Source organism: Aotus nancymaae, unplaced genomic scaffold, assembly GCF_030222135.1.
Source record: "Aotus nancymaae isolate 86718 unplaced genomic scaffold, 86718_ANA_hifiasm-v0.15.2.pri h1tg000040l, whole genome shotgun sequence".
Classification (NCBI taxonomy): Eukaryota; Metazoa; Chordata; class Mammalia; order Primates; family Aotidae; genus Aotus; species Aotus nancymaae.
In genome coordinates, this window is record NW_026988454.1 from 106,827,966 (window position 1) to 106,851,364 (window position 23,399).

The 23,399-nt window shown below is 34.7% G+C and overlaps 1 protein-coding gene and 1 long non-coding RNA gene across 5 annotated transcripts in view; one reads left to right on the forward strand and one right to left on the reverse strand.

Moving 5' to 3' along the window:
- Positions 1 to 9,263, forward strand: part of BMP5 (bone morphogenetic protein 5) — a 210,850-nt gene extending 201,587 nt beyond the window's left edge. For all 4 annotated transcript variants that reach the window (XM_012441611.2, XM_012441608.3, XM_012441610.2 and 1 more), the window contains exons 5-7: positions 2,198 to 2,274; positions 4,014 to 4,124; positions 7,457 to 9,263. In XM_012441611.2, coding sequence (XP_012297034.1) covers positions 2,198 to 2,274; positions 4,014 to 4,124; positions 7,457 to 7,606 — 338 coding nt within the window. In that variant the 3' untranslated portion in view covers positions 7,607 to 9,263. The remainder of the gene's footprint in view (positions 1 to 2,197; positions 2,275 to 4,013; positions 4,125 to 7,456) is intronic.
- LOC135268360 (uncharacterized) overlaps positions 1 to 23,399 on the reverse strand; it is a 261,357-nt gene that overhangs the window by 52,704 nt on the left and 185,254 nt on the right. The gene's annotated exons all lie outside the window — the stretch shown is intronic.

Below are 23,399 nucleotides of genomic sequence, written 5' to 3' on the forward strand. Positions count from 1 at the left end.
AAGTTGAGTAGTTGCAAGGGAGACCACTTAGCCTAAAATATTTACTATCTGTCTCTTTAAAGAAAACGTTTGCTGACTCCTGGTCCATTGCATAGCCAACATTTTTTTACAATTTTATATATCAAGGAGTTTATGAAATCGAACCAATAGTAGAATTAATTACTTTTCTCCAAAAGTGATGGAGGAAAATTATCCATTTCATGTTTAGTGTTGAAGTGCATTTGTGCATTCCCTGGACAAACTTAGCTCCAAGGGAGATATTTCCCTGAAGAAATGGAGTGTAGAGTATTAAATAAATTCTCTCTCCTCCATTTCCCATTCTCTACTTATTTAATCAGTTTTAATAAGGTAATTGCATAGTAGGAATAAATAACCTAGAAGTTAGAAAAATACCTTGATTTGAAATTTTAATCATTAGCTTGTTTTATAGAGTAACATTAAACAAATCATTATTTGAAGTAACCATGAAAAGTGAGGGCTTCTATGATGGGCTCCTTTGAGCTCTAATATACCTATATTTTCATTAGAGGTTGAAAGTAGTTAAACTGAAAGGTCACCATTTATTTCTTTCATATTTTATATTAGAAATAATCAAAGTGGGCTAGTTTTTCTAATGTTATTTGTACACATGTGAGCAAACCCCAGATAAGACAACAATGAAAAATGTTTCATAAATCTGTTTCTTCAGTATTTTACTTTATTCTAGATGCAAGATTGAAATTCTGTATTTATACTTAATCATTTAAAACAATTATAAAATGTTACGGGTATTTCAGATTATATTCCAAAGTATGTAGTGACAGTATTTCACTTGCCTCAAATCACTGGTGGAACACAATGAGAAATTTGTCAGTTAGCTCCTCAGATACTTTTTTTTTTTTAATGTTTATTGTACTCCAGGCACTGTTCCTGGCACTAGGGATACATCAGTGAACAAAACAGAGCCAAATGAGATCCTTGCCTTTATGAAGCTTACATTCTAGTGGGAGGAAACAGACAAGAAACAATGCATAAATAAATGAGGAAATGCAATAGCATTTCTAAAAGTGGTAATTGAGATGAAAAAAAAATCAGACAAAGTGAGAGAAATCAAGTGTATCAGGGTGAGAGTTGCAATATTAAAAGGGTAGTGAGGGCCTTGTTGAGAGGATACTTGAGCAAGGACATGAAGATGCAGGAATTAGCCATGTAGCTATCCAGGAAGAGGGACTAGTGAGAGAAAAGGCTCTTAAGTGGGAGCAAGGCTGACTCTGAGTGAAACAGCAAGGAGGTGCTGTGGCTGGATCAAGGTGAAGAAGAAGAAGAGTGACAGGAAATGAGTCAGAGGGGTAATAGTACAAAATGCATAGAGCCTTGTAACCACTCTGAGAATATTTCAGTTAGTGATATGAGGACCATAGAGGGATTGGTAGGGGAGTGCTGTAATTAAGTTTACTTGTTAAAAGGTCCACTTGACTAGTTTGCTGTAGAGGAGCAAGGGCAGAAGCAGAGAGAATAGCAATAAGGATATTGCAGTAATTCACGCCAGAGATGATGGTGGCTTGGGCCAAAACCAATTATGAAGGGCATGACAGCAGGTGCATTTTGGACATATTGAAGATAGTGTGTGAGATTTCCTCACAGATTGGATGTGTAAATGAAAGAAAAAAAAGAGGACTGTTTTGATTGTTTTATTGTTTTTGTTTTTTAATCCAGGCAACTATCATCAGTCAACAATGAAGTCTACAGGGGGACAGGATTTTGGGGGATGATTTGATGCTCTTTGGGGGATGATTAGAAACTCAACTTAATATATATATTAAGTACTTTGGGGGATGATTAGAAGCTCAACTTAATATATATATTAAGTACCACTAGAGTATGAATGAATTAATGAATAATCGTTCATTGAGCAGATGGAACTCATTGAATGGCAGGTTCCACACTGTACCCTGTCATGTAGCTGGCCTAACAGCATCTTTGTTAGAGCTTCATAAGGTAAATGGTATTGTCTACATCTCACAGAAGAAGAAACTCTGGACAAATGACTTGACTGAAGTTCACATGGTTGCTAAGAAGTTCTAGCTTTAAGATTGAAATTCATGTTTCACAACTTCAAATAAAACTCCTTTAAAAAGTCTTACCAGTGATCTCACAAAAGAAATATTAGTATAACTGGTAAGCAACCATTTATTTAAAATATGGTTTTTATCTTCAGATTTTAACACCAGTGAGCAAAAACAAGCCTGTAAGAAGCACGAACTCTATGTGAGCTTTCGGGATCTGGGATGGCAGGTAAGAATTTTTGGTCAACTTTGATGCTTCTTTCCTGCATTATCATAAATATTTAGGAAGTCATAGTCTTTGGCATTGATTTTCCAATATAGTACCCAACGACTTTTGACATGACCATATAGAATATGGCTTACATACTTTATTTTCATTTCTCAGTTAACCTTTCACCACTGAAACATGATTAGTAGGTTTCACACACACACAAAAAACTATGCTGAGTAAGAAACAGAACACTATGATATTTACAAAGAAAAAAAGAGTGCTGTTAAATATTCCAAAGTTTATTATAAATAGATTTGTTCATATTAGTGTAAGTAACTCCACAAAGCCCCAGAAGGTCATCAACTATTGACCTAGGAAATAGAGCCCTCAACTCTATGTCCCTGTCATGGGGTAGATGTACAGAAATTTTATTTTCTTGCACTTAAAAATTATATTGCTATCTTTTAGATGGTCTTTACAAACAAGATGAGGAGGAAAATTTCACCAAAGTAATTTTTAACGGCTCTATGTGGTTACAGTTTAAATTGAAATGTTAAGACTTCTAATATTCTATTACAATGGATTCTCATATATGAGCTCCCATATTCAGAAATACTACTAAAATGTAAAAATGCATGTGCACATATCTTTATGGGGCACTGTTAACAACAGCAAAGACTTGGAACTAACCCAAATGCCCATCAATGTTAGACTGGATAAAGAAAATGTGGCACATATACACCATGGAATACTATGCAGCCATTAAAAAAAGGATGAGTTCATGTCCTTTGCAGGGACATGGATAAAGCTGGGAACCATCATTCTCAGCAAACTGACGCAAGAACAGAAATCCAAACACCACATTTTCTCACTCTGAAAATGTGAACACTGAGAACACATGGACACAGGGAGGAGAACATCATACACCAGGGCCTGTCGGGGGTTGGGGGCTAGGGGAAGAATAGCATTAGGAGAAATACCTAATGTAGATGACATGGTGATGGATGCAGCCAACGACCTTGGCACATGTATACCTATGTAACAAAACTGCACGGTCCGCACATGTACCCCAGACCTTGAAGTATAATAAAGTAAATATATTCAAAGTTTATGATAAACTTTCAACATGAATAACTCAATAATTCTTACATTTGTGCCAAATTTTATTTCTCTGTGGAGAAAATATTAAGGCACCCATTCATGTACCACTTCTTTAGCTTCCCAAAATTTTTCATGTTCGGTTTTTAGGAATTTGCTCCAATTCATTTTTCCTAAAGAGACGATAAATGCATGAATGGAAAGAAAAACAGCATGCAGAAAAAATACTAAGGCTTTAGGATGTTGTCAGGCTTCTAAAACTGAGTTATTAAGAAGCAATGAGAATGATCTCAATTAAGTTTCTTCTTTTTCTTTCGGGTTCACTTGAACTTTTCAGAGTTCATCATTTCCTGTTTAATATTTAGAATGCTATTTTCTTATAATGGTTTTATTCATGAATACATGTTTAATACCTACTATGAATATTTCACATAACTACCTCTTGGGAGAAATTAGAACAATTTCTTGTGAAAATATTTATAGCTTTGTTGTAAACTTCAGCTTAAAATTTAAAGATGTGGGGAAAGGGTTATTCTATTAGAATAATTGTTGGCCCAACAATGTAAACCTATTCAGATAAAATGTATTTCAATTATTTTTAAGAATTTTTTTAAATTTTTACTTTGGTGATATTTTTTCTTGTTATGTGTGTATGTCAGGACTGGATTATAGCACCAGAAGGATATGCTGCATTTTATTGTGATGGAGAATGTTCTTTTCCACTTAACGCCCATATGAATGCCACCAACCATGCTATAGTTCAGACTCTGGTAAGCTTTGTTTTTGAAGGACTGAAAACAGCTTAGCATGCAAACACATTATAAAGTTGTTTTAGAGGAAAGCATCTATTTACAATTATTAATGCATTATTTTATATTCCCAAACTCATTTGTTTCTTTTTAGAGCTGAAGTGACAACTGTGAGTATAGTCAGGAAACCCAGGCTGGTTTAGAGTAATCGTAATTACACAATGGGGAAGGATTCAGCTAGGAAAACTGGAGTAATAACATGAAATGGTCATCCTGAACTGTTTATTCACGACACAGTATGACTAAGCACACAGGTTCCCTGGGGCTGTTTCTAACCTAGCAATTTATTAGTAATCACTGCAAAAACATTGAGTCATAGCTGTACTAAATTTCATCTGAAGGTTTTTACTTTAATTATTTAAGAATGTTCTATAACATACTTTGGTATTATAAAAATCTTTCAGTGTAGTATACAAGTAGGAAACTAATTTATTTCTTATTGTTTTCCTCCTCCTCCTTCTCCTGTAATCTTTAAAGTAGAAATTATACTTCCTTTTCTTTCTTCCTCAATCTCAGAAACTTAGCAGTGATTAAATCTGTAATAATCTAGGCTTATTTTTATGAATAGGGTACTGAAGGGTTGACTTAACTGATTGCATTCTACCTAACGAGCTCATGAAACCACTTGAGAGTCTGATGAACCTCATAGTATCTGGCCTATTGATATGGCAAAGGAACAATGTCCAGAAGACTAAATGACAGGTTCTAGAAGACATGCCAGACTATGTGATACAATTTTAAATTAATGTTTGGGCTAATATAAAAATTTTAACTTTTGTATTTAAGAAGAATGGAACAGAACACATTATTTTAGAATCAAGGCTTGATGGGAGTGGAATTATTTGGTGGATGGTAGTAAGAGAAAAGTAGATAGTAGAGAAACCTATCCTTCTGGGTGCGTCTTATTTATGGAAAAAGAAAGAATTACTCTTAGAATTTGTGAAGATTTGACTCCCTAGAAGTTTGCTTTTTTCCCCCACAATTAATTTAAAGCTGAAGTAAAGAATAACCCAGTTTCCTTCTTGATAAAAAAAAGTGATATATATGAACTGATAAAATTAAATACTTGAATGATTGATATTTGCTGGCATCTTTATTGACTTCATAAAATAGTACAGAATAGCGGCTGGATACCAAAAAATGCACATCTGTAACAATAGAACATGAGCACGGTCAAAGTTGGAAATAGCCTTGGGCTAGAAACAGAAAGATAAGGCAAATATACATTTTGATAGGAAGTGATTCATAAATGTTCTTTTTATTGATTCATGACCAGTGAGATTGCCTACTTTACTGCCATATACAAGGTATAGAGTAAATTCCTGGGGGGATTTTAAGGTCTGATATGACTTCAGCTTTGCTGTCTATAAATATAAGCACTTCTTTCTATGGGATAGTGTTTCCAGGAGTATGGGGAGTAGGTAGGCCTTCCAAGGATGGATGTTTTGCATTCAAACTTCTACCACTAAAAACAATCTCTAAGAAGTTAACTCTCCTGTTTGTATATGAGAATTCATGTTCACATGAAAGTATATCAGATAAAGAAGAATGCTGTTGTTTCATCCTTTGAAGAGAACTTCATGATCACTGTCTTTCTGTAAGGTCAAAGAATAACTCCTATGAGTTAAAGTAATGCTACTTAATTTCTCAGAAAGTTCTTTGCCTCCTTTTATCATCATTTCAATGACGAGGAAAGCAGATTTTTGCTTCCTTAGATATGGATCTAATGTATCAAATATTCCTTCAGGCTAAGCAATGTCTACTTATTGAAAAATACCGTGTGTCAAATACCCTCCTTTCTCTCATTCTTCTTTTGTAAAACAAATAAATAAATACGTATTTTCAGCTCTTATGGCTGTAGTAAAGTATCGAAAAACAAACATAAAAAAAAATCTGACACAAACTTGGAACAAGAGTCTGCTCTGCATCTCCACCCTTGGATGTGGGACATAAGTCACTGCAAAACTGGAGCTTATATGGGAAGTTAGATTTTTTTCCCCTGGTGTTGTGCATGCTTTCTGTTTGTTCTGTGAAGGACATGAAACAAGAAGACAGAGGAAAGCATGTTTGTGACTAATATATTGAGAAACCATTCAAGAACAATCCATTTTTTTCGGTAGGCTGCCAAGGCCATTGAAACAGCAGGATTATCAATCATGTATGTGTGGGTTATGGAAGATAAAGCTGATGAAGGACATAAGCTACATCAGAAATTTATAGAAACTGTCCAACTTTTAGTTATGTGAGGTCTTAGGAAATTTCAAGTTCATGTCAAATCACCTCATTTTTCCTGCCGTTTCTGTCCACATGCAAGGCTCCTATATCATTTCAGCCAGCATGTTGTACAGCCAAAACTATAAGAGGCTGCATTTGCTTTTTGTAGATCCCGTAAGACTCATCAGTGGGATTTCCCATAAACTCCTCTGGGGGAAGGGCCAGAATAGGTGGGTGGGAAAGCGGGGAAGTGTGTTCTGGCTCTTGGCTCAATTATTTCAAATCATAGGCAGACTGCCAGTCTGATCAAAATTAGTATCAACCCTTAAGTATTTCACTTTTCATGTACGGACACCTCTTCAGGCTTTTGGGAAGGTGAATGTTCAATTTGTAAAGTAGTTAGGCCCTTTGCTTCTGATTTAGCATTGCCTGGTTTCTGGCACTTGTCTAGGGGGCGGGCAAGGGAGGAAAAAAAAGCAAATGGATATTAAACTCCAGCCAATGTGATAAAAAAAATTCTGTGAAGAGTTGAAATCATGGCTTTAAGGCAAGTATTGGATTATATCTGGATTTTATTTTATTATAATTTTTATGCTTCTTTTACCATGGAAAATTAAGAGTTGGCATAAAATTTGATTATTTAATTTTCCTTTTAAAAGATAAGTCTTAGGTCCAAATCTTTCTGCAGTCAACTATGTGCTTTCATTGATTTGCACTTATAACTTCCATATTCCTCATGATATATATAGAAAGAGTCATTTCAACTAAAAGCAACAAAGTGCTAGCTGCTGTGTTCTTTCCCTAGGAAATCTTCCACTGGATATTCTGTAGAGGAAGTTTTCTTTATTTGATGAGATGTTTTTCAAGGTTATAACACATAATTGAAATGGGTGGGTTGATTCTAGATGTTAATGCTTAAGAATACATCCTTCAGTCTCCCACCCCCGTCATCAAACATAAATGGGAGAAGGGCAATCAGCTTAACGGTGTGACTGATTGTGAGTGATAAGCATATCATTTTAAAACTGCAAAAAAACGTGTATTTTATTTAATAAAGCAAAGCATTCTTTCTTTCCCAGGTTCATCTGATGTTTCCTGACCACGTACCAAAGCCTTGTTGTGCTCCAACAAAATTAAACGCCATCTCTGTTCTGTACTTTGATGACAGCTCCAATGTCATTTTGAAAAAATATAGAAATATGGTAGTACGCTCATGTGGCTGCCACTAATATTAAATATTGATAATAATAAAAAGATCTGTATTAAGATTTATGGCTGCAATAAAAAGCATACTTTCAGACAAAAGGGGAATTTCCTAAAATTAGTCTGGCTCATTTTGACTCTTTTCCTATGTACGACATCATGTATATAGTCATTTTTATTTATTTAAAGGTATATATTCTCTTTTGAGGATGCTTTATCATTAAAACCTATTTTCTAGGCAACTACAGTATACAATAGATCATCTAGTCTAATTTTCCATGGGTTATGCTGAGTCCATTCAATTCCATTTCAACGTTTTTTCTAATACAATTTTATATAATTTTATGAGATTAGACAGAACTCCTTTGACTGTTAATATTGTAGAAGGAAATTGAATACATTTAGTTATATTGTGCCAATGGAAACCATGATAGGATATTTATTTAGAAATAAGACTTTAAAAAAGTAACAACCCAAACAAAAATGCTTGGATAAACACAATTTCTCTTTTAGAGTTCCTGCTTCATTAGACAGAGTGAAATGTTGAACTGGATTTGAATAAATAAACGGTAGGCAGAACATAGAAGCTGAAAGATTGCACATAATTGTTTTAACCGTTTGCTTTAACAGAACTGGTGTAACTGTAGGAGCATGTTTCTTTTTGGCTTGTGGAGTGTAGATTTTGCAAAGAGCTCAAAGCTTCAGCAGACAGGCTTGAGCCTGTGTCCATAGCATTCCAAGTTAACACTAATTGTAGTACAACCTTCTTACCTCAAATAAATCATGTCTGCCTATTATCTAGAACACTACTGCTGCAGACTTTTATTTTCAGATTTAAAAACCTAGTCCAAAATAAAGAAACATTTACATGTGCTCCACTTTCCTCCCCACAGGCAAGAGTCCCTGCATGCATAAAATGTACAAGAGCAGAAGATGCCGACAGAACCATTTCTTTAGCTCTCCTTTGTAACTGAGTTTGCTGATTGATGTGATGCAAGGGATTTTATTTAGGAGTAAAAGCACTGAAACTAAACTGGAGGAAATTACCTAAAGTCCCAGAATGGCTTTGACAGAATTGCCATTTCTAAAGAACAGCTGAAATTCATTTTTCATATCTTTGAGAGTGAGCTCAATGAAAACCTTATTTTGTAAAGGGATTTTGTAAACCTTCTTCCAAGCACAAATAGTTCCAAACAGGAAGGTTCTGGTTTGTGTGTCTGTGTGTTTGTGTGTGTTCTTCCCTCTAAAATTAATTTATTTTCTCTATCTATTAGAATGCCCTCTAAGGCCTTTCTGTAACACACACTAACTTTTTGAAGAATGATCTTTAGATTGATAACTTGCTATTTATGGTGACTTTGTGGTTAGGCTTATTTACAGTTAATCTATAGTAATCATAAAGCACCATTTATTAATCATCCTTTTGGATCTTTCAAACAAAATTTACATCAAAAATGTCTCCAAAAATGTTATAGCTTTGTTTGTAATTCAGGTATATTGGAATGTTGTTTTGAAATACATTTTAAAGAAAATTTGACTAACTATATTGAGGGGTACATTAAGTAATATATTTTTAATAGTGTACCATTGAGAGAATAAGAAATGGAAGTCTATTTTATTCTTTAAATGTGCTGTTTAAATATATTTCCATATTTTAAAATATATTAAACAGATGCTAGTTTCTGCTGTTCTTGATTTGGTTCTTTATTTAAGAGGAATACAAAATGTAAGTATATCATAAAATTGAGACTATAACAATATTTATCAAATGTAAAGTGTTTGTGGATCACGATTCTTTGTTGTTCTTAATTGCCAAAATTGTTTTTGTTGTTATTATCTCACTCTATTAAATGTGCAAAGCAACAATACATGAATTAAAGATTTTCTTAATCTGTTCAAACAGCAAATTTTAAAAATAGCAAAAAATAATTAGAATGGGGAAATACCTCATTTGTTCTTTTCTATATAAGAAGGGAAATGATTGGCATCAGTGTTTTTGCATTTCTAAAATTACGTATGTGTATAATATGCACATATACTCAGTCACATTATTTTCTAACAACTATTACAGTAAACTCTTAGTATTACCTTGGTGATACTCAAGCTATTACCAGAAACCAGAATAATTTGGCCTATTTTAACAGGTCTTCATTAGGGTCTTTTTAGTTAGTTAATGATGTACTGACATTTTTGATTGTTTAGTTTTATTTATTTTTTTTTTTTGCTTTATGCTTGTTTTTACTTTGTAAAGTGACCATAATCCTTTTTGGAAACAGAAGGGCATAAATCATAAATACTCAAGTTCTTTAAAACTAAGGCAAAAATAGTCTACATTAAACTAAGGGAATAAAGAAAACAGGCAGAAAATCCAAAATTATTTTTTTTCTCAACCAAGAACTGTCATTTTATAATCCTTAAAATCACCATCATCAAACCCAAGCCAGACGCTACTGGGTACTTTACAAGCTGGCAGATATCATCTCCTACAACATTTACAATGAATAATTAGCTTATGTTGCAGTTCCATTCAAGGCAGAAGAAATCCTCATTCCCAAACTCATGTAACTATCTCATAGCTGTTCAGTGCAGTGCTCCATCTATTATCTAATTTCCATTTTGGATTACTTGTTTTTCCTTTCACAATTTTTATTGTGGTCTGGTTTTTTACAGTTAGAAGTGAAGATACCTTTGCTGATAAAGCATATATATTGTTGCTATAGAGGTGTACATCTGTGTTTATCAAGTTTCTTTAAGATCCTAATTGAAGAGAAAGTATAAAAAGTAAGTGTCAAAGGCTATTTAAGTAGAATATGATGCTATATCCAAGTTAGCAATTTTTAAAAAATAGCAAAGTCTCTACAAAAATTTTAAAGTCTATTGTGATATTTATTAAAGGCTGTTTGAAAGACAGATTTCAAAGACAGGAAAAGTCACATCAGATGTAGCCTTTAAAAATTACAAAGAAATTTCAAAAATTAAAAGCATGTATGTTAACTTTTGCATTATTGTTTCAACTTCACTGAGGCACTCAGCCTAAAATCAATTTTGGGCCAGTCATGGTGGCTCACATCTGGTAATCCCAGCACTTTAGGAGGCTGAGGTGGGTGGATCACCTGAGGTCAGGAGTTTGAGACCAGCCTGACCAACATGCTGAAACTGCATCTCTATTAAAAATACAAGATTACCCTGGTGTGGCGGTTCATGCCAGTAATCCCAGCTACTTGGGAGGCTGAGGCAGGAGAATCACTTGAACCTGGGAGGTGGAGTTTGCCGTGAACCGAGATGGCACCATTACACTCCAGCCTGGGCAACCAGAGCAAAACTCGATCTCAAAAAATATAGCACTGAAAGGTCAATGTAGGGGATGGTTTGATAAGATAGAGCCTCAACTTCCGCAAATTATAGAGAATAGAATAAAATAGATAATACTGCATATAAGAGCCTCAAGAAGTAGTCTGGAAGCAGTATCTAACCCAAGGGTTTAGTGGGACATAAACAATGTATTTCTTTTCAGTTCATTGTAGATAATACTATACAGTGAAATATAGTAGAACTTACTTAAACAGCTGGACTGTATTTATTTTCTTTCAGGTACCTAAAGAAAAAGCTGAGTAGGAGAAAAATTCTCAAACTTTGGTGTAAGGGCAGTGAGATAGCTTAGACTACATATCTCTACACTTTTTCCAACACACACACACACACTGTCCAGGGGAGAAATGAATACTGCATTAGTAGGCTTTTCTAATTTCTATTAGCCTGGAGCTTTGGTTTCAATGACCATTCCATGGGGCAAGAGACAAAGCCTTAGGTCTATGCAGGGCAGGAGCTCAGATCAGAAAGCTTAACATTAATTAGAAAATGAGGAATGGCCAGACACCAAGGAAGTTTGTCTTGGCTCTAGACTGAAGAGGAAAATATCACTGGGAATTAGTGATCATGGGCCAGCCTTTACCTAAACGTGTGACTAAAAGTCACACTATGTATGGCATCTACACATACACATATACTCGTGTGCAGTCATGGCATAAATTTAACTTTTAAAAGTCTCTGATCTGATTAGTGAAGCTGAAAAAGCATTTGAGAGAAGCAAATGCAAAATTTCTCTTTTGGAACTCGACATTCAACCTAGGACTCAAGGAGCTCCCACTCAAAATATAAGCTTACACTAAATAAAAAAAAAAAAAACCACTAAAAGAACAAACCAAACCAAACCAAACCAAACAAAAAGTGTCACAACATATGTACAAACACAGCACCATAAGAGTTATAAGAAATCAAAAAGCATAACACCAAACTCATAAAGGCCTTATTTACTGAATTATTGGATATAGAATATAAGTAAGCATATTTTATATGATTTTTATAAAGAATAAAAACTTAAGTATAAAAGTATTTTAAATGAATAGAACATCTAAAAAGAAAAATCTTTAAGCTTTATTGGATGTGATAAATATTGGTTTTGATACCAAGAACAAGAGAAATAATGAGCCGGCAGACAGATCTTAAGGCAGCATTAAGCCAGATAAAGAGATGGAAAATCTAACAGAGAACTAAACATACACAGGCATTAAAGGGAATTCTAACATCCATCTAATCAGTCTTCCAGAAAATTGGGGACAACTTTTGGACAGTTGACTTTTCAATCAAACTGTTTTCTCAGCTTTAAAGTCAGTCAACTTGTAATTACTATCTTCAAATGGCTAAAGAAAAATAACTGTCATTTAGGATTCTGTATCCAGCAAAACTATCTTCAATAATTAGGGCAAATTAAAACATTTTTGAGCAAATAAAACTGAAACTGAAAAAGAATTTACCATTAATAGCAAAGTCACTGCTAATGGCTATACCTTAGGAAGAAAGAAAATAAATTATAAAAAGAAATATATGCATAAATGATAAATAATATTGTCTAACAACCATGGTTAAAAAGCAGAGTAGAGTTAGAATAGTATTAAAGGAGTTAAGATAGAGTTTAAAATAGAATGGAACTATGGAATGTATGCTAGAAGGTAGATGACTGCAAATACACATTTTACATTTTACTTGATGATGATGATTCAATTTGATTTGTCCTCAGAATTCATGGTAAAGTGTTAAGTGCAAAAATAAAAGACCAGCAAAACAATATGTATCTTCTAAATCACGATCAGCACACTTTTTCTGTAGAGACCTGACAGTAAGTATTTGAGGCTTTGTAGTTTTGTTCCAACTACTCTATTCTGCATCTGTAGTATGAAAGAAACCGTAAACAATACCCAAATGAGTGAGTGCAGGTTATTTACAAAGATGGGTTGGAGGGTATTTGGGTCTTTGAGTTGTAGATTTTTGACCCCTATTCTAAACCAGTAATTGCAGTGTGATAAAACACAATTATTTCAACAAAATTAAAAAAAAGGAGGAAAGACTAAAAGAGAAACATTAAAAGAGAAATGTGGCATAGAATAATATGACAGAACAAAATCCAGGCCAAGTGTGATGGCTTACACCTGTAATTCCAGCATCTTGGGAGACCAAGGTGAGAGGATTGTTTGGGCTCAGGAGTTCAGAACCTGCCTGGGCAACACAGTGAGACCTTGTCTCTACATAAAAAAACAAAACAAAAAAACCAGCCTGGCATTGTGGCATATGCCTGTAGTCCCAGATACATGGGAGGCTAAGGTAGGAGAATGACGTGAGCCTAGGAGATGGAGACTGCAGGGCACTGTGATCAAGCCAGTCCTCCCTGGGTGACAGAGTAAGACCCTGCCCCCCAACACACACACACACAGAAATCCAGATAAACTCATAAAATTTTATATGTAAGTCGATTAAAAAGTCACTATTATCATATTAGATTTAAAAATAACTTCAACAAGCAGCTACTTGCTATTTAAAGACCCAAAACCACAGAAAAGTTTAAAGTAAAATTAAAGGAAATATAGGTAACAGGATAAGAACAACAGAAACGAAAACTCTGACTTAATCATATGTATAAAGTGTATTTACACTTTTAACACAAAACAATCATTACTAGAAACAATGAAGATCAACACGTACTGATAACGTTTTCAATCATCATTCTTATTTTAAGCTTAAGTGTACCTAATGGTATGTCTTACAAGTGTATAAGCTAGAAATTGTTAGAACTATAAGGATAAATCGAAAGTATACAATTTTAGTGAAAGACTTTTAGCAAACCTATTAATTGATAGATTAACAGGACAAAAAAGGTTACTGGGAATACAGCAGATGCCTTATTAACGAACATGACTTAATGGACATATATAGAACACTGCATACAATATTTTCAAGAAAATACGACAGGTGTATTAGTATGTTCTCACTTTGCTATAAGGACATACACAAGACTGGGTAATTTATAAAGGAAAGGAGTTTAATAGACTCACAGTTCAACATGTCTGGGAGGCCACACAATCATGGAGGAAGATGGAGGAGCAAAGACATGTGTTAAATAGTGTCAGGCAAGAGTGTGTGTGCAGGGGAACAGCCCTTTATAAAACCATCAGATCTTGTGAGATTTACTCACTATCACAAGAATCACACAGGAAAAACCCACTCTCATGAATAAATTACCTCTCACTGGGTCCCTTATGGGAGCTCTGATTCAAGATGAGATTTGGGTGAGGATACAGCCAAATCATATCAAGACATTTGAAAACTGATTATTTCAAACACTTTAAAAAATAGTTTTGTTAAACTAAACCACATTTGTGGCAAGAATACATTAGTATCTTTGAATAATTTATTTCTTCTTTGTCCTTGAGGTGTTCAAGTTTAAAAATTAACAAAGTATGTCCTTTAGGAAGATTGCACCAGTGAGTACAGAGTGCTCTCCTTTTGAATATGAGGACATACTATTGTGTCCTGTTTAATTTTTGGATCTTTTCATTAAGTAATTTCTAGATTTGGTTTTTAAATTGCCTGCTTAAAATTAATAAATTAGAACTTTAATCTTGCCATATATTCACATCTTCTTCTTAAGGTTTTTCAGTCTGGTTATTTGACAATTTCTTGTTTTAAAGATGAAAGTCAACAATATTGTATCAAACAATACACACTGAGGTCAATAAGCCTTTTTAAGGTGTTCTACTTAGGACATTAAATAGTTTATTTGAGATGGCAAGCATTTCTCCAAGGATGTCACGATGGAAAGAGAAATTATTTGAAAAATCTTGGCTATCGAACATAAGGGCACCAGTGAATCTCATCTCATGCTAACCTTCTATTATTGAGGGCTTTTATAAAGTGAAGACAAGTTTAACTACTCTGTATCCCCCAATGCAGCAATGAAGCTTCTGGGTCTTGGAAACATTTTTTTATTCACCAGGAATGTCCTTTCTAAATTTTGCCTGCTGATATTCTGCTGATTCCTGGAGACGTTTCTCATTTGAAAATTCCTTCAAAATGACCAAATACACCAAACCATGTGTGTTCAATCCCTCTAATAAATAACGATAGCACTCTTTTTTTTTTTTTGATACATGCATCACATCATCACATTATGTCAGCTACTACAGTTATTTGGAAATATACTCCCTCTACACTGAAAGATAGAGAAATCTCAGCATGTTCATTCATTTATTAATTTCTTACAAAGTTATCAAAGATCTTCTCAGAGTTAGTGCTCAAAAAATAATTTAGACACAATTGGAAAATGGCCTAATTTATTGTTTTAATGGTAAATAAATAGCACATCTAAATGGAATGTCATCAAAATTAAGGAAGTGAGGGGACTAAATTCCTTATTTTAAAACCAGTAGACCCCATATCTTTCATTTCTGGAGTATGCTAATCTAGCTAAAAGAAACACACTATGAAGCCCATAGGATGATCTAGTTTTTCTACATTTTAACAGGAAAAAAAAAGCTTCCCATCAAGGTAAAAAGTGTTGCCTCATTCATAAAGTGGTGATACAGAGTTGGGCATAGAGACAAAAGGAATGATTTACGTAGATATCCATCAGAAGGGCATTTCAGGCAAAAATAGCAGCAATTGCAAATGTATGGTTGACATTTTGGAGACAAAGCAAGGAGTTTGTGGTGGCCATGCAGAATGACTGATGGGAAAAGAGGAAGAACATAAGTGTAGGCTGATAGTAGGAAGCCAGATTGTATAGGATCTTGAAGGCCATTGGAAGGACTTTGAAGTTTCACTCAGAGATGCATCACCATTTGGAGGTTTTGAGCAGAAGAGGCCATGACTCATCTTTTAAAAGGAATCTGGCCACTGTGAGGAGAATACTGGGTGTCACAGTAAAGGCAGAAAGCAAGGAGGACAGGTTAGGAGACACTGAAATAAGCCAGGCCTAGAGAGTATGATAACTTGGACTAGTGTGGTAACAGGAGAGGTGATGAGAGGTCATTGGAATCTGGAAATATTTCACAGGCAGAGCTGATAAGGTGTGTTAATGGGATGTGAGAAGAGAGTGGAGTTATCGGTCCATTCTGCATTGCTATAAAGACATACCTGGCCTGGGTGAATTCTAAAGAAAAGAGGTTTATTTGGCTCATGGTTCTTCAGGCTATACAAATATGGCACCATCTGCTTGGCATATGGTGAGGGCTTGGGAAGCTTTTATTTATGGTGCAAGGCAAAAAGGGGAGTCAGCATGTTACATGGCAGGAGAAGAAGCAAGAGAAGAGAGAGCTCCCAGGCTATTTCAAACAACTAGATCTTGCTGGAACTCAGAACCACCTGGAGGACTTCATGCCATTCATGAGACATCTGCCCTCGTGACACAAACACCTCCCACTAGGCCCCACCTGTAACACTGGAGGTCTCATTTCAACGTGAGATTTGGGGGGACGAAACATCCAAAGTATAAGTGAGTTAAGAACAACTCCTGTTAATACTGAGGAAATGTAGTCCCTTTCCAGGTCCATGACAGGGCGTAGCTTTAAGGGCAAGAATTTCCCAGTGCCATGCCCTGCTCCCATCTCTCTCCATCTGGGAGACTCAACGGTTTATGTTTGAATTTCACAGGCATGGGAAGAAACTAAAACTCAATCACTACAGAGGAAGTTCTAAGGAACTTCTTTCAGTGGCCCAGGGTCTTGGAGAAGGTGGGGGTTTCTCCCAGGATAAAAGTCTGTATCCCCTCACCTGCGCCAGATTTCCAGCTCTCTGGAATCCTCTCCCACATGGTGGTAACTCCCTCTGGGATTTCCCCTCTGGAATCCCCATCCACACTCTTCGTGGAAGCCTTTCTCTTCTTCCCTTTTCCTTCTCTTTTGTCTACCTAAATAAAATTACCTTTCTGTAACATATTTTGGGCCCAATATTTTACTTTTGCAAGCATCTGGTGCAGCTGAAGCGGCCCCACCACTTATTCTTTAAAGAGTTAGAGGCCAAAAACCCACAACATCCAAGAAAAAACCTAGTTACAATATGGCTCAAGTAACGGGAAGGAAGGAGGAATCACTTATTGGGTTCAGCATAGGACAGAAAGGAATTGTTGCAGGGAGTTGAGAACTTGGTTACGGACATGTTTATGTCAGAGTGAGATGCCCAGAAAGCAGTAAGAAATATAAGTCCTGATAGTGAAGGAGACAGGCTGGCCAGAGATATGAATCTGTAAGTCATCAGCATGTAATGGCATTTAAAACCATATTATCAGCGAGATCACCACTGCAGGTGCCAGGTACTGAGAGTAAATAAGAACGCTTCTCCAACTTTTATTACTCAGCTAAATCATACCTAGGGTCTACCTGTGGTAAACAGGTATTGAGGTGAAGTCCATCAGCATAGTGCTAGGTATATTTCTTATGGCACAGGACTTCGAAAATCAAGTTATCTCTGTTTAATGAGAAGGGTCAATTGGAAATCTCTGTTTTTCAGAAAATAAAAATCTAAGTACTAAATGTCTTCACTTGCTGAAACTTTTGGGAAAATGAATACAGCAGTGAGAAAAAAATGGATGAAGCTAAACATCTGGAAACATTTGTATAACATTTCATGGATGTACATGTTACATGCATATGAGTTTTTAATGAAAAACAAACAAAAAAGTAATATGTATTCTTCACCAAGTCTTTATGTATAGTGAGGAAAAAAAAAGAGCTTAAATAGTAACATGAAAGGTTTAGGAGAGACATAAAGAGAGTTTCTCTGATTTAAAATACCACTGAACATTAAAATGGCTCTCCAAGAAAAGGCTTTGAAAAACCCTTTGCAGAAGTGATGTTAGTATTTGATCATCCTCATCCCTCACCATTGACGAGATAGTTCTGCCTACTTTCGATTAAGTTCCTTTATATATTCTTAAGATTTACTTGGTTTTCACGGCTTTATTATGTGCTAAAATTACATCTACTTTCTTTTTGTAAACTTGTAATATTTTTTGCATTAAAACCTAGTTATCGAGAAATTTTTTTTTTTTTTTTTTTTTTTCAAAGAATAGTACATACAGGCCCAGAAGAATTTGTGTCATGGGGAAACAATGTTAATACTAATCCAAACACTTGTAGATGTTGTAGTATTAGTGTGATTATTCTGTAAGTGGTAAATATTATTGGGTTAAGGTATTTCATTAAAAGACATAATGTATTCTGTGACAATATTAATTTAATAAAATGTGTAGATATTTTTGGATGCCTTTTTAAAATCTGTGCTGGTTTCTCTTATTTCAATTTTACTAGTTTTAAATATTAGTACCTCAAACTTTGTCTCTAGAGTCTGAAGTCTTCTAAAATGCTTTGTATTTTATCTGTTTCATTATTCAAGGTTTCTAACGGCTCTCACAGGGAACGCTATATCCTAGATAATGTTGTAGGAGTTGATTTGAAAGAGCTTACTCAAGTAGGCTGTGTGTTAAACTACAATGAACACATTGAAGAAGTCTGTTGTCTTACTTTTTCTTTCAAGCATCTTCTCATAATGATATAAAGAGTGCCAAACAATCAATTCAGAAAGAAAAATACTTTATCTGTTTTGAAATAATTGTTATCAAGTCAGTTATTGCCAAGTAATATATAAAACAATGTTCAACTCCACTAACATTTATGAAAAGACAAATGAAGACCAAAGTAATGTCACCATACACACTGGATTGGCAAATAATTTTTAAAGAATGTTTTAACATTGTTGAAGAGAGTATTATTATGTATCATTATGTTGCTGGTGGGAGTATAAATTGGGAAAATAACTTTGAAAGCCATTAATATAGTAATGTTAAGAAGTACATTCACATACCTACCACCTAAGGATTCTTCTCCTAAATATTTACCTTGGAAACACTTCTAGAGATCTGAACTAGGAAATTATGCAAGAAGGTTTATGACTAAACTATTTATCTTGGAGAAAAAAAAATACATGTATGTATAACTAAAAAAATATGGATGTCACACAGATAATGATCTGTAGAAAATGGACAAATATATCACATGATACAGCAGTGAAAATAGTCACGACTTAAAATAGTCACAACCCACAACATAATGTTGTAGAAATAAAGTACATCTTAGAAGATTACATATGGTATATTATTTTTATAAACCTCAAAATAAAGCAAAACTCATTACTTTAGGCATATATATGTAGGTACATTAAGGAATAGCAAGGGAGTGATTTAAAAATTTTGAAATTCAAGGTAATGGTTACCTCAAAATTATGACAAAGTATTTAACAGGTGAAGGAGATATTTATAACGATATTTCTTAGTATAAATTATAGTAAAAATCTGATCTTATGAATTTTTTAAAATGTATATATGATTTTTACCTCAGAGGGAGATAGCTACACAAAAACACAGCTACAAGAGGCATGAACAAATTGGGGGTTATTACTGTAAGAGTGTATCACATTTATTTTTATATATTACTTTGCATATGTGCAATATTCAATAACAGAAGTACTTAAATTTTTACAAAATCAAATGATTAGCTCCTATGAAGTGATATAAGTTAAGATCTCAAGATGCTCAGTGGAATAAGGGTTATTCTGTTTGGCCAGATCAAGTCAGGCTCTGTAGCAGAGGAAACATTAAATATGGGACTAGAAGATATGCAGGCTTAGGGTTTTTGGAGATCAGAATGCATTGCTATCTAGTAGAAAGTATAAGCATAAAGCATAAAAGGGAAAGGAAGAAGGAGGGTTTTATTTATTTTTTACTGAAACGATAAGGTTTAAATGACAGCAACAGAAAATAATACCCTATATGTAGGAAAGAGTCAGATAGACCAGGACTTGGATAATAGGAGAAAAGGTTTAAAGTATTTGGAGGGCAATTAAAATAACTGAAGAATTGTTATTTATGAGAATAATATAAAAACTTAAGAATTTTGTTGTATGCTTTTAGTTGTCATTTCAAATCCCTTTTTTTCTATTCATGCTAGACAGATAGCTGCCCTGTTGGAAACTAGCTGCATACCTTGCAGCTAGTTCTGGACCCGTAACTAAGTGCTCACTAAAGAATGGGAGTGGAAGTGTTGTGTACCGTATTTTTTTCATTTGGATCAAAAAAGTTGATTGCTTCTCTTTCCCTACCCTCGTATTGAAATGTGGGATATTTCAGTCAGTAGAGAGAGAGAAAGACAAAGAGTGAGAGAGATATATAGAGAGAAATATACAGAGCGAGAGAGATTTTTCTCACTTTAGTTTCTCTTCATTATGGCATTAGCCGTTATTGTAGTTAATACAAGCAATCAGACTGCAGTGTGAAAATGTGTGTATAGTGGGGAACCACAAATTTTGGCAAGAATAACAAAAATGATTTTATATGCATGTCAGTTGTTATATATTTGTAAAGGCTGCATGGAAGACTGTTGAGAAAGGTCTATGGTAAGTTTATACATTAAAAAAATTAAAAAGCTGAAGCTTATTAACAAGGTCAGTACCTTAATTCTAGCCTGTATTGTTTCTTATAACTCTTACTTAGAGTATCATGACCTACCAAGCATCCATTTTGATTCTTGCTCATTGCAAATCAACCAAGGGTTATGTAAGTTCAGCTACCAGAATAATTTATCCAAAATGTAACTCTGAATATGTTATTCTCTTGCTTAAAAAACTTCAGTTACTTTGTATCTCCTATTTAAAAAAATCATAGATCTCTAACATACCATACAAGTCTCAGCATCCTGGAGCATGTTTCCTCATTTTTAACTGAGAATAGTAACAAAAAACTATCTGATGGTTCCTGTGAATATTTGCAATAATGTTTTCAAATATAGTTCTTGGCACAAAGAGAAGAGTTAATGAGTGGTAGCCATAATTCTTATGGCATGAGAATCTTGAGCAAACTCCATTAAAATTTACCATGGGGTATGACTGTAGGAAGCAAGAAGTTACTAAGACAAACAAATCGGCTAACAGAGTTCACTGCATACACACAAGCCTTGAAGAAATCATTTTAATATTGGAATTAGTAGTACACTATCTTTGAGATGATTTTTTTGAATAACTGATCAAATTTCCTGAGTTTCTGAATGCATCAGGGTTTAATAATATTCCCAAAGTAAGTCTTTCTGTAGCATTCTGAACATGTTCGTACATCTTTCCTCCTAAATTCCTAACAGTTCAAGTCCATATTAATCAAGTCAGTGAGAAGAACATGAAAGTGGTCCTTTATTAACTTCAAATGAAGCTACTTCATCCTTGAATAAAATACATTATTTATTTTAAAGAAACTGAACATTTTCTTAGCCAAATATTGGTTATTTGCTATTTGGTAACATACAAGATGGGAAATCAGAAAGCCTAATATTGTAATGTTATTTTTGATTCTTATTAGAATCCTTGTAAAAGTAATAAGCTCATTGTAGAAACTCTGGAATTGAAATCTAAACAATTTCAGGGAGAAGAGATTGTTTAGATAATTGTGGAAATCACCTAAATTTGTTCAAACCAAAGTAATTGCTGAAACTATTGAAATTTGTTCATCTTCATTGTTTACCTTCTGTCACATTGCATGTATATAGCCTGTCAGGAAGAAATTTTAAAAAATTTAAAACATTTCTGCTTTCTGCACATTGCTAGCCAGTTTTCCCAACATCGTTTATTAAACATGGAGTCCTTTCCCCATTGCTTGTTTTTGTCAGGTTGGTCAAAGATCAGATGGTTGTACATGTGTTGCTTCTGGGGCCTCTGTTCAGTTCCATTGGTCTATGTCTCTGTTTTGTTACCACTACCATGCTGTTTTGATTACTGTAGCCTTGTAGTATAGTTTGAAGTCCAGCAGTGTGACCCCTTCCTGTCACCTTACACTAAAATTAACTCCAGATGGATTAGATTTAAACATAAAAACACTAGAAGAAAACATATGCAAAATCATCCAGGACATAGGCATAGGCAAGGACTTCATGACTAAAACACCAAAAGCAATGGCAACAAAAGCCAAGATAGACAAATGGGATCTAATTAAAATTCAAAGCTTCTGTACAGCAAAAAAAACCATCACTAGAGTGAACCAGCAACCAACAGATTGGGAAAAAATATTTGCAATCTACCCATCTGACAAAGGGCTAATATCCAGAATCTACAAAGAACTAAAACAGATATACAAGAAAAAAAACAAACAACCCCATTCAAAAGTGGACCAAGGATATGAACAGACATTTTTTCAAAAGAAGACAATATAAGGCCAACAGGCATTGAAAAAATGCTCATCATCACTGGTCATTAGAGAAATGCAAATCAAAACCACATTGAGATACCATCTCATGCTAGTTAGAATGGCAATCATTAAAAAGTCTGGAGACAACAGATGCTGGAGAGGATGTGGAGAAATAGGAACACTCCTACACAGTTGGAAGTGTAAATTAGTTCAACCATTGTGGAAGATAGTGTGGCAATTTCTCAAGGATCTAGAAATAGAAATTCCATTTGACCCAGCAATCCCATTACTGGGTATATACCCAAAGAACTATAAATCGTTCTACTATAAAGACACATGCACACGTATGGTTCATTGCAGCCCTGTGTACAATAGAAAAGACCTGTAACCAACCCAAATGCCCATCGGTGATAGACTGGACAAAGAAAATGTGGTACATATTTACCATGGAATACTATGCAGCCATAAAAAAGATGAGTTCGTGTCCTTTGTAGGGACATGGATGAATCTGGAAGCCATCATTCTCAGCAAACTGAACCAAGAATAGAAAACCAAACACCACATGTTCTCACTCATAGGTGGGTGTTGAACAATGAGAACACGGGTAGACTCAGGGAGAGGAGCATCACACACTGGGGGCAGTTGTGGGGGGTAGGGGAGGGATAACATGGGGAGAAATGCTGGATATAGTATACACCTAAAATAAAATAAAATAAAATAAAAATTTTAAACATTTTAAACAATTTTTAAAATGAGGTAATGTAATAAAGCCAAAAATGTAGAAAGAAAGAATGTAAGTATTACCCTAGCTTTAATTAGAGAATGGATGGGGGACAGGAGACCAGGTAGGAGAATATCCATTGCCCACACATTTTGTTATCTTTTGCTATGTGGTTGTTACAGTCACGCTGTTGTGCACTGATGTCTACTAGGGCCCTCATTAAAGGTGATGCTCAGGTGTTGGCCTGCAGCATCCCACACATTTCTACAAAGAATAAGCCTCAGACATCACATTCTCCTAAATCACTTCCCTAAATAGGCAGATTGAAAGAGGTATTTTCTGAATGAGGCCTTTATGAATCAAGAGGTTTGATTATATTAAAAGTAACTGTGAATGTTTCCATAAGATGGTTAAGTGAGAAATGATATCACATGTATCCAAAAGCAAATAAAAGTTACTAAGGGCGAGTATGATGTCTCTCAGGGCCAATAGAGTTAGAGAAGGCAGCCAGAGGGAAAGCTGGAGGAGACTCCTCTGTGCTCCAGAG